This window comes from Phocoena sinus, chromosome 9 (genome assembly GCF_008692025.1).
Source record: "Phocoena sinus isolate mPhoSin1 chromosome 9, mPhoSin1.pri, whole genome shotgun sequence".
Classification (NCBI taxonomy): domain Eukaryota; kingdom Metazoa; phylum Chordata; class Mammalia; order Artiodactyla; family Phocoenidae; genus Phocoena; species Phocoena sinus.
The window spans coordinates 1261687-1274550 of NC_045771.1; the positions used below are offsets into that span (position 1 = coordinate 1261687).

Consider the following 12864-nt stretch of genomic DNA (forward strand, 5'->3'; position numbering starts at 1 on the left):
AATACGCCTAGTGAGTAGAGGGCAAACTTGGGGGGGTAAAAGCAGAGGAATGCTTGGATTATGGGCCATGGGAAAATGACTGATACCCTCCCCCCGCCGTGATTTCCTTCACAGCCTTTAGGCTCTTGGTAGTTATATTCCAAGTGCAACAAAGACACCCCCTCCCTCTGGGTGATGCCATTTTACCCCAATTGTTTTATCACTTTACAGAAAGGGCTATTTTAAGATCTGGTGATGGCTTTACTTAAATTAGCCTCTGTCTGATGGTTACACAACCATCTAGTGCTATCAAAGGTGTGCAGCTGTATCAGATGACGCTTCACTGCTCACTAATTCGCATTCCCAGGGCTGGAACCGCCAGGTCCGAGGAGGGGCTCTGGGGCGAGGCCGCGCTGTCTCTTGTGCCGCTCTCCCGACAGGCCTCCTGTCACCCGAGCCACAGGAGCTGCGGTTCTGTTTCCACAGCTAAGACACCACCCCGCTTCCTTTAAGTGGATTAAAAGCAGATAATAAATGATGATGTACTGTGTGATCTGGAAGAAAAACGACCCGTGAAGGTATCGTTTAAAGAGCTTCCAAAGCCCCCGTTACCTGAGTAATCAGACAGCACTGACATTTCTAGTAACTTTAAAGTGGTTACGCTGGTAATTTAAGCTCCTCTCTCAGGCTACACTTAAAAAGCTATGTATGTTTAAATCACGTCAAATCTGTCCTCAGAGTTCCGTTTTGAGGGGCATATTTAAATCTTTAAACATGGAATCTTTAAAGCAAGAGCTCTCCTCTCTGCCGCCCTGGACGTCTACACCTTACGGCCCTTGGGAGTGCACAGGCACCGCACCCTCTGCACCCCCGCCCCCCCGCAGCCGTCACTCACGCACAGGGGCTCATTTCATCCTCACGGCAGCTTATCCCCTTCCGAAGATGAGCACGGGGTCTGTGACTCGCCCAAGGTCACACAGCAAAGCAGCATAACCAGGGCTTTAGCCAGGCTCTCATGATTCAAGTTCAGTGCTCGTCCACAGAACAGATGATTATTTATGGATCCATCTTAAACCCTGAGCATTTTCCTCAAGGGAGATATGTGCATAAATTAGTAATCTAAAATTTCAGGTTCACTTTTGAGTAAGCTAACAAGCAGCCATACTGATTACACTAAAGAAAAAACTGGAGAGCAACACCGTTATTTTAAAAGGGAAGATTCATTAACATAACCTGCCAACACAATGAAGTATTTGCATATTACATATCTTTAAATCGTGATGTTTTATAAACCTAAACCTGTATATGAGAACTAGGCTTTTACATATATTTCTACAGAAATCCATACGATCTCTCCCCAAACGAGGTACTTTACCAGTGACTTTAATTTTTCCAATTAGACTCTTTAGTATAATTATTCTTACGCGTTATCATCTATAATCTCTCTACTCAGTGGGAATTTCTACGAGTAACTGGAACATCCTGACTTCACACTTTTGCTTTGAACAGATTCCAGTATTATCAGTGGCGCTTTAATGGAACTCTTACATACGCGACATCTCACCATTACCGTCTATTTCAGAAGGAAAATGGGAAATACCCCCATTAGCAAAGGCCTCGGAGACGGCCCCAAAGCTTTTATTTCGTTTCTTCCAAGTCGTGCCACTACGTGGAGCGAGGCAACAGCAGCATCACTGTCTGCGTGCCGACGTTCCCTTCGGACAATAATAAATCCCGTCTCTAAAAACATCTCAGTTTTGCAGTGCTGAAATTTCAGCTCTATGAGATGGAAGAAGAGGTCAAAACAAAACAAGCAAATGAAATCTGGTTCTCAGCCCCTCATCCTTTTATCTTACAGCATCGATGCCAGTTCTCAAAGATGCCTAGATGACCAAGCAGGAGGAAGGAGGAGGTCTCAGGAAGCATTATTTCCTTTATTCCTGTTTAGGATTTAGTCACCTATTTCTGAAACAGGTAGCTTTTTTTTTTTTTTTTTTTTTTGCGGTACGTGGGCCTCTCACTGCTGTGGGCTCTCCCGTTGCGGAGCACAGGCTCCGGACGCGCAGGCTCAGCGGCCATGGCTCACGGGCCCAGCTGCTCCGCAGCACGTGGGATCTTCCCGGACCGGGGCACGAACCCGCGTCCCCTGCATCGGCAGGCGGACTCTCAACCACCGCGCCACCAGGGAAGCCCTTGTGTACGCTTTTTGCTTCAGTTTTGGAAGACATCACGATGGAGAATAAACCACAGAACAGTTCTGTAGTCAAGGGGGGAAGCCAATGAAAAGATACTAAATCTCTTAGTTTTCCTGAGGGACTCTCGGTACTACCGCACAGCGCTGTGTACTATATGCAACACCACAGTGAAACGGCACTTCACACCCGCTAGGAGGGCTCTTATTTAAAAAACAGAGAGAAAAGGAAGCGGAAAATAACAAGTGCAGACAAGTATGTGGAAGAATCGGAACCCTTGTGCACTGCTGGCAGGAATGTAAAATCATGTGAAAACAGTACAGAGGGTCCTCAAAAAGTTAAACACAGAACTGCCATATGACCCAGCAATTCCACTTTTAGGTATACACCCAAAATAACTGAAAACAGGGACCCCAAAAGATATTTATACAGCAACAGCCATGGCATCATTATTCACGATAGCTGGAACAACTGTAATGTCCGTCAACAGATGGATAAATAAACGTGACACATCTAACAATAGCATGTTCTTCAGTCTGGAAAAGAGAAACTCTGCAATGTCCTGCCTGCCCCACCCCTCGTCCGACTCAAATAAAATCTACTTAGTCCAAGACACTGATCCACAGAACGTAATTTTACAAATGAAAATTACGGTCAAACTGCTCTTGTTAAGAGCTTTTCTCACTGCTTAACCAAACTGTGGTTTCTCTGAATCCTGGAACCACCTGACCCAGAGAATACCCAGGACCCGCCCTGACTCACAGAACCAGAACCTCAGCTTCCGCTGACAGGAGGCGCAAGTGTCTTATTATTAGTTTTCCTACTAGCTCTGAAACGCACCTGGTAGGCTCTCTTACCCCGAAACACCCCCAAATCAGCTAAATGAAACACCGGCTCTCTTCCTGAGCGTACGTTTAGCCTTCCTAAAGCCCAAGGCCCTAAAAGGTTCTCCATGGACGACAGGATAAAGCCCAGACTTCTTGGCTCTGTCTACCTACTCTCCTCCAAGCCTGTGAAACTTCAGCCACTTCCAAATCCATCTGTTTACCTACCTGGTGACCCCTCATCACCCACCCAGAGCCTCTTCCGGGCAGCCCTCCCTGATCTACTTGGATGGGAGCAATCCTTTTGAGCTACTACTAAACTACAGATCTCACAACGCAGATCATATCTGCCTCTAGTTAGAATGAGGGTGCGCTTACAGTTAAAGGCAACCTCCTCCGCACAGCCCACTGGCCGGCGCACAGAGCGCCACCAACCCCTCCTGAACGACGAAGGAGGGAAGAACAGGCATGGAGGCGAGCAGGCGACACCACAGGAAACACTCGAAGCCGCGTCGATCCAGACGGGGTCAGCGCTGCGCCACAGGGCTCAGTCACCCGTGGGGTCAGTGCGCGGTCCACGCGGCCTGGACTGGACACTACGGACCTGCTGGACACACAGATACTTCTAAGCTGGCAAAGCCGACAACCTTGGAAAGCCTGGACTAGAAACCGAGGAGTAACAGAAGCTTAGAGAAGCAAGTACAAAGTTTAAAGATAACAATACTTTCATAGTTAAAGTCCAACTACTAGATTCAGAAAAGATTATCAATCTACGTAAGAACAGCAGAAAAGATGCATCTCTCCTGCAAAAGAGACAACTTCTGTGAAAACCAAATATAAGTCAGAAAAGCACGGTTGGTTACTCTTCTTTTTAAGAGTTGGAATGTTTTTCATCTGACTGAAAATATAAATATACATGTAGCAAGACAATATTAAAGTTTCAAATAGACATCAGGTCACGACTACTCTTAAACATCTGATTTTTATTCTATCGTTTCTCCTAGTATGTTAGTGTATCTCATTAACATCTTACATGACCATCACAATCCATCCTCATTAGAATGTTAAATGAAACTGTAACATAATATAGTTATATTTTATGTACACAGTTCACTTAAAACTCTTACCAAATAAAGCGTTCATATTAAATGGCAGAACGGAGAAAAGACTTCCAAAAATGGGAATACTGGTGATGGAGTATAACTAATAGGAAAAGAGAAATTAATTGATACGGAGAAATATACAGCGAAAATGCTACATGGAACTATTTTAATCAGGGAGAAAAAATTACGTTTTATCCTTCAGTTAGTCAAAATTGCTCTACAATCTTAAATCTTAACCTTTAGGGTCACTCATTATCTTCCTTATTTTATCCAGAATTAACTGGATATTATTATTATTTGCACAAGGCAGCAAGAGGCACTTCAAAGTAACCGGAAACACGAAGACCCAATCAGCATTATAGTAACAGTTGGTTACTTCAAAAATCCAATGACATATTAACAAATATGACTTCCAAAGTGCTCAAACAATTCGATTTGCCTGTGTGCATCTTTTAAAGGTCTGCAGGCTGTGGGATCACGTGCGCGCGTGTTCAAGTAGACAGAATCGTATGATGACCCCCACGCCCACCTCCACCACCAGCTTCAGCAAGCTCCACCTCGCGGCCAATCTAGGCCACCTGTGCCTTCACCTACTGACCCGGTTCTCATGACATCCGAAGCAAATCCTGGGCGTTAAATCGTTCAGTACGTATGGTGTACGTGAGTGTTTATAGCAGTATTACTCCTAAGAGCCAAAAAGCGGAAATAACCCGAACACTTATCAGCTGGTCAAGGATATGTGCTACATCCACATATACATCATCATATACATCAGTTGGCCAGAAAAGAGAGTGAAGTACACCTGCAGCACCCAGTGAACGAAGCTAGGCACCAGAGGCCACACACCCTAAGGTTCCAGGTGTGAAAAACACCCAGAAGAGACAAGTGCACAGCGACAGGAAGTGGGCCAGTGCTCGCCTAGACTGAGGACGGGCGGGACGTGCTGCTGGGCACACGGTGTCTCCGTGGTGATAACAGTGTCCTAAACGTGGATGCTGGAGCTGGTCGTACTAACCCACCTTGTACAGGCTACAGGGCGGAATTCATGGTACACGGATCGTATCTCAATAAAGCAGCTATTCAAAACCTTAGCTTGACTCTCTAGTATGTTATTTACTTTTCTCAAGGATAAAAATAACAGGAGCACGCAGGTGGACAGTGAAGGTCTGCGACCCGCGTTAAGAGCTGCCGAGGGCCACTCGGCTGGATGAGGACAAAGGAGCACTGCCCGCCCCCGAGGCTCCAGAAGTGAGGCGGGAGGCAAGGTTAGCTCACAGCCACGCGAGTGACCGTCACAGGAGGACGGCTGCTGTGCCTGGCAGCCTGGCACCACGAGGGGTGGCGAGGGCTGCGCTCACCACCAGAACTCCCCCAGCTCTGCTCTCAGCCCCGGGACTCTTCCGAGGAAGATGCGCACAAGCTCATACCGCGGAACCAAACGTCCCCGCATACCAGAGCCACAACTCACCTGCGCCTCTCCGAGGTCGTTGTTCACCACAGTGAAGTTCAACCCCAGCTCCTCCACGTCACCTTCGTAGCTCTTGAGAAACAGCAAATTCTTATACACTTCGGGGTCTAAGGACGCCAGGTGGTGGATGTCCACGTCCGCGCTGGTTCCAAGCAGCTTGGACAGGAAAAAGCCAGCGAAGGGCAATTCCACCAGCATATTTTCGTAGAGAGCCTTCAAATGAGAACAAAGACCACTGATTAGCATTTCATAAGAACTCTTTTTTCATACTTCCTAAAAATGAGAAAACGTATGTCCAATTTGATATTTAACAGAATCCTAAGATAGCAGACGACTGATTCTCCTCCATGAGGAGGATGGTGGAAGCTAGTATTTGGTGAGCGTTTACCACGTGCCAGGCCACGGTTTAAGCATTCAATGCATACATTCACTACGTAGAAGCTTCTAGAACAGACTACCAAAGAATTCTGGGGCCGAAGCGCCAATGGGGATTTTTAAGAGCCACAGCCTTCATGCTGCAAGAGCCTGCCAGGTGCTTTCTGTGAAGTGTCTTGCAGGTGCGTCAGTCTCCTAGGGCTGCTGTAACAAAGCATCACAGACTGGGTGGCTTCAAACAACAGAAACTGATCGTCTCCCAGTCTGAAGGCCTGAAATCAAGGTGGCAGCAGGGCCACGCTCTCTGGGCGGGCGCTAGGGGAGGGTCCTTCCTGCCTCTTCCAGCTCCGGCGTTGCCGGCACCTTGCTGGGCCCTGGCCTGTTGCTGTGCCCCTCCAGCCTCTGCCTCTGGACGTGCTGGCCTCCCCTTGTGTGTGTCCCTCTCCTTTCTCTTATGAAGACGCCAGTCACTGGATTCTGGGACCCACTCTACCCAATATGACCTCACCTGAGCTTGCCTACATACGCAAAGACCCATCTTTCCGAATGTCGCATCACAGGTACAGGGTATTAGGAGTTGAGCACATCTTTGGGGGGGGGGGGGGTCACAATTCCACTCACAACGGCAGGCCAGACCACGTCGGTGGCCACCCCTCCACTCTGCCCTTTAGCACAAAAGGAGCACAATGTGTGCCAAGGTTGGGTTTCAGGTAATTTCCAATGTCAAGAAATCATCTTCTTCTTTAGATTTTTTTTTCACCATCAAATGGGGGAAAAAAAAAAGCATTCTTAGCTCGGTGACCATACAAACATAGGTGGCAGGCTACAGGCCCACAGGCTGTAGTTTGCCAACACACAGTGTAAAATGAAGAGATCGGGCCTTAGAACTCGGGAGATTTGCCCAGTATTGAGTTAGAGGCAGCAAAACTGGTGTCAAAACCCAGATTCCCTGATGCCCAGATCAGTGTTTTCCCTGTAAGTTACTGTCTACCTTTACGTCTAAGGATGGCAATGTGTAATGACTTTTGCAACTCTTTATATTAAGGTATAATTTACATAAAGTGAAATGTACAACACGCCAGTACTTGCTCACAGCTGTGTAACGACCGTTCAGATCACAACAGAGAACATTTACACCCCCTCCCCAAACCTAGCGCCCCCTCAGTCCTCAGTCAACACCCTCCCTCCCTCAGGCTAACCCTCACTCTACTGTCACCACAGATAAGTTTTGCCAGTTCTGGAGCTTCATAATTGGGGCTATACAGTATGTGTTCTTTCATATCTGTCTTCTCACAACATACTGTTTTTGAGATTCACCTATGTTACTGTTGTTAACAGCTCTGCCTAGTCACATGACGATGGACATGTGAGTGGTCTCCAGTCTCGGCTATGATCACAGAGCTGCTGTATCAGTCACTGGCCTGCCTTTCTGTGGGTCTGTGCTCTGATTTCTCTTTATTGTATACCTGAGCAGGCTGGGTGACAGTGGAAGTACTGGAGCACAAGGTTTAACTATATTAGACACTGACATGCTGTCTTCCAAAACACAATTTCTTTTCGCCATGAACCAGCAATGCAGGAAGGTTCTAACTGGTCTACATTCTCACCAATTATCAGTACTGTCACTCTTAAGGTTTAGTTATTCCGGTTGGTGCAACGGGGTAATCTAATCTCATTGTGGTTTTAAATTACATTTCCCTGATGACCAGTGTGGATTACACTAAGTGTTAGTATTACTATATTAATCTCCAGAGATTCTCCAGCAAAAGAGGGTAGGAAATACAATTATATAAAGTTTTCCAACATAATGTCAGGGTTCACCATCCCTGTGGCCTGAGGCTGTAAAATGCGACAAGGAATCAGAAACGTGCTGTAAAGTTTTCAGAAGCATTATTATTTTATTGTAGCAGATGACTTAGAAGCCCCGACAAATCTTTCTTGTCAAAAATGTTCTAACGAACATAGTTACCGCTCATCGAATGCTTGCTACGTAACAGGCGTTCTGCCAAACAGGCAGCACCAGTGACCGCATTTCCATTTGGCCCCTGGAAAATCCGACTGACCGTAAGGTAAGTGATTCTTATGTGCAAGTCAAGGGTAAATCTGGATTTCCCCCACAAAGGCCATTTTTGTTACCATACATCTAATCTGCAAGGACACGGATCCTCTGAGAAGCTCCCATGACTGTAGTCACCCCCGCTCTCAGGGGAGAAGGGGTGTCAGTCCCTCGCTTGGTAAATGCAGAGCTGGAAGCGTCGCCTTGAGCACGGGGGATCATGGACCTTTCTCTGTTTGCAGGGCAGTCTGTGACCCCAGAAGGACAGACAGGGTGTGAGGGTTGGACTAACTCTGCCTTAGCGACCCCTACCATCAGCTATGCCGTGTGACACACTCCGATCTTCTTTAAACCACTGTGTGAGGATTCAGTGCTATGATGCTATGCATGCAACTAAAATAAAGCCAAATTTAATCTAAGGGGTGATCGCTCAGCCATGAAATTAACTTCAGAAGTCACTCTTCCAAGAGGCCACCCACCTGGCCACACCCACACACGCTAAAGGCTAAGCACAGGGTTTAGTGAGACAGACCTGTGTGACGTAACTAATGCCAGAGTGAGCTGGCACTGCCCCTCCCACCTTCCCCACATTAAAGATGGCAGCCTTGTGCCACTGTGCACCGTGGGAGGGACCCTTCCGTAGTCACAGCTTCCAGCACTACTGCACTACTGAACCCTCTATCTCAGGGGTCCCCAACCCCCGGGCTGCGGACTGGTACCGGTCCGGGGCCTGTTAGGAACCGGGCCGCGCAGCAGGAGGTGAGTGGCGCTTCACCTGCCGCTCCCCACATCGCTCACATTATTGCCTGAACCATCTCCTCCTCCCCGCTGCCCCATGGAAAAACTGTCTTCCACAAAACTGGTCCCTAGCGCCAAAAAGGTTGGGGACCGCTGCTCTATCTCATACTCGGGTGGCAGTCTATGATCACTGACCCTTACACACTCATATGCATGCTTCCCCCTTTCCCCCTAAACGTCCAGAGAAAGCTCAGGTACCCCCTGAGACCCACATTTTAAACTCTCACCCACTAATATGACTGGAGGAAACTAGAAAACAGCTATGAAACATCCTCCCAGAAGTAAACACCCAGAGTGCACTGGCTTCGGTTCAGAAGCCACTGGCCGGCACCATGAGCCACACTCCTGAGGGACGTCACCGCGTCACCGCGTCTCAGGAGGCCAGGCTCCCCATCTTCTCCCAGTGGAGACCACAGATGCTCTGTGCCAGGGAAACTGGACTGTTATGTCCCTGTGCTTTTATTTGATCTGAAGACTAATGATTACCCAATTAATTTTGAAAGGATGGCATAAAAGGACTTCTTAATTAGAGAATGAGTAATAAAACGGCAACTGGTACTTAAGTCATCCACTGATAATGTAAAGAGTGAGCTGTTTGGAGAAGCCACGGTTTGCTTCAAGTTAAGAATGGCCGATACTATTAACCTGAAGCACTTATAAACCCCATTACTTCTAAATGAATGATGCCTTCAGAGCCAAGGAGAGCATTCTGCAGAAGACGACGTGATTGATCCCAGGTGTTGAAGAAAAGCCTCATTTGTACAGTGGACTGTAAAGTAAACTCAAGGTGTAAATCATCTGATGTTCAATATATAAGGTCATTGTTTGCCATTTCTGCATTAGTAACAATAAACCTGTGAAGTTTGTTAAATCTATCAGAGCTACCTGAATTTTAAACAGAAATTCCACTGTGACTCATAAAATGTAAATGCATAGGTATAATTTTTTACACGAGGCAGGTTTAAACCTTTAGAGCATTTAATACACAAGCACTAATAAATGATAGCACTAAAAACTATGATCGCATCAGCTAAATGGGTTATAAATTAAATTTCCATAATGTATGCAACTGAGATACAAACGTAAGCATAAATCAGGGTATTTTCTAAACACAGGTTAATTACACAACTTCAAAAACTGCCAATTTTTTATGCAAAATAATCCACTTAGCGTTTTTCACACTGGCCTTAATTCTCAGTCAGCTGCACCACACTTGTTCCTAGAAGCATATCAATAACTACTTGTCATGAAAAAATAGCAATAGGTATATTGAAAAAAGCCCTATAACGCATTTTTCAACTGTCTGTCTTTTATGAGTGTTTATAGCTAGAAATTGTGCCAAAATGATCTGAAATAAAAAGGATTAATTATGGCAGAAGCCTTTTAATATAAGTAAGTGCAGCCGCAATGCAATCAACGCAGATCAGGGCCCTACCGGCAGAGTCAGTGTGAGCCGCATCTCAGGCTGCTTGTTTGTGGCCAAATAACTTCAGTAATTTACTACATTAAGAATCAATAAGAAAAAATAATGCTTTTCAAATGCATCTCTATCAATCTTCAGGTAGTTCTAAAGTGAACATTTATAACTTAATCTAAAAACTATATCAGAGATGTCTTGTTTTAAAGCCACTCTAACTGAGCAAGGAGATAATTTTAATTATTTCAGATCATGCTAGCCTTGGAGTTTGAAAAATAAAAGGTATGTAAAATAAGAATGTAAGCTGATAGCAGTATGCTATTTAATTTAGTAGCTAGGCTTCAGAATTAATAACTGAGAGTTGAAAAACACGGTCTCTGGGGCTACCATTGATTTTTATGATAAGCTCCTGCAGGGCAGGAAACACATCTGATCTTCAGTGCAAGTCTACGTACAACATACAGTGCCTAGTCATTTAGCAGATTTATTAAGTGCCAACTGTGTGCTAGGGACCGCTGATCTGTAGGATGGAATTCTGCATCCATGAACTTGTTCGCAAAAAACCATTTATTCTCTTTTGAGACATTTCAGGTTATGCAAAACTATGTGTATGGGGCTTCATTTCAAACCCTTCCGCACCGCTTACTCCTGTACCCCTCTGTCCACACCGCCGCCTGACCCTCAGCGACACAGCACACGTTGCGTGTCGGGTCTCACCTGCGCCATTGCCACCCAGGGGGACGAGGTGTCCCACCAGCCCTGGAAGCGAAGGAGAGGTTTTTACTTGTTCATGGCAACTGATAACCCTCACGGAGGGTTTGACAGCTTTATTTTCAAAAACAGCTCTTTCACTCCTGAAATCCTGTGAGGACGCTAGACGGGTAGGGGATGAGAGTGCACGCCTCAATCCTGTTTTCCTCACCGGGTATCCAGAAACCCACCCAGGGTGTGACAGCGACTCTGCCCAGCGACTGCCGCCCCCCAGGCCCCTCCCCCCGGCTCAGGCTCCACAGAGGCTGCTCTGCTCCTCCCACTGGGCCCACCAGAAGGTCTCCAGACGATAAAGCATTCACGTCTCCACAGCCAAAGTGACAAAACCCACACTCCCATTTCTACCCACAAGAAGTAAATATTGGGACTTCCCTGGCGGTCCAGTGGTTAAGACTCTGCGCTTCCACTGCAGGAGGCACGGGTTTGATCCCTGGTCGGGGAACTAGAGTCCAGTATGCCGCACGGCGCGGCCAAAAGAAAAAAAGAAGTAAATATCTGGGAGTTCTAGAGCAGCTGTTATATTCCTGCTCCTGGAAAGACACTCGTTAAGGTACCCCATACAACCAAGAACTTTTCTCCGTAATTAAAAGAAAACATTTTGCAGGTTTAAAAATTCTACTTTCACCAGCAGGATAATAAAATATTAGACTTTTGAACTGTGAGGATCTGGTGTCCCTCAAGGGTAGGAGGCGTCTCTGCCAGGTACTGAGGACCCTTACTAACTAACGAGGGTGATGATATCTGTGACATGCCCCACCCACGAACCCACCTCACACTGACCTCCCCCTCCCCTAACGCCTCTGACATTAAGGCTCTACCAAACTACCATATTACAGCACTACTTTTTGGTAACAGCTTTGCTGAGATATAATTCACGTACCGGACGATTCACCCATTTAAAGCGAACAATCCAGTGGTTCAGATATTCACAGAGTTGCGCAACCATCACCACGACTGGTTTTTGAACATTTCACACCCCCAGCCCCGGGCAGTCAAGGGTCTGGCTTTCCGTCTCTCAGAGTCCCTAGGCGTACCGAGCGGGGACGCGCCCGTCTGGGCACCAGGCTGTGCACTGCCGCCCACGAGCCCTGCCAGCTCAGCCTTGCTCCGAAGTACCAACCCGACCCGACCCGACCCGACCCGACCCTCCCTCCCTCCCCGCCGCCAGGGCAGCAGCTCTGCCTCCTTCCCCTTGAAGCCACTGCTCACGTCTCCCTCCGGCAGCCACCCCTTAGAAGACTGGGGGTCGCTGCCTGCCGGCCTCCCTCCCCAGCCCCTCCCCAGCTGTGGGACAGGCTGCAGCCCAGCCCCCCAAGTGGAAAGCGCCCCCCACCCAGGGCAAAAGCACGCAGGCACCCGCCTGGCCGGCGACCCTGGTGGCCCGGCTGCCACCCATCCCCGCGAGATGCCCTTCAACCTCCGCGACTTTCCGGGCGCGGCCGGCAGGCCCCCGGGCCCCTGCGGGTTGCAGTTTGGGCTGTGCAGTATCGCGCTGCTATAAACACTCCAGCTCGTGTGCTTTGCCGAATATACGCACTATTTCTGTAGGGATACAGGCTCCAGGACACCATAAGGTAGGTACTTCTGGAAGACACTGCTCCCATTTTCTCGACCCGTGTGCAGAGGCTCTGGCCTCCACCACTCCAGGAAAGCTGCTTGTCCACACTGCTGGCAGAAATGGTCACCTCTCGGTCCTTATCTACCTGACCTACGGGTAGCACCTGACCCGACGTGTCATTCTCTCTCCCTTGAAACAGTCTTCATTTGGCTTCCAGATAAACCCTTCCAAAAGACCACTTTCCTGGTTTTCTCCTGACCTTTCTAGCTGTTTCTTCTGAACTTGTGTTGCTAAATTCTCCTTCACTCCCTGAACTCTAAATC

General features: G+C 47.5%; 1 protein-coding gene across 4 annotated transcripts in view; it reads right to left on the bottom strand.

Annotated features, from left to right (window-relative positions):
• The window catches only part of UBE3C (ubiquitin protein ligase E3C), a 120727-nt gene that overhangs the window by 17857 nt on the left and 90006 nt on the right, over nucleotides 1-12864 (bottom strand). For all 4 annotated transcript variants that reach the window (XM_032644074.1, XM_032644073.1, XM_032644072.1 and 1 more), the window contains exon 19: nucleotides 5567-5779. In XM_032644074.1, the coding sequence (XP_032499965.1) occupies nucleotides 5567-5779 (213 nt within the window). The remainder of the gene's footprint in view (nucleotides 1-5566; nucleotides 5780-12864) is intronic.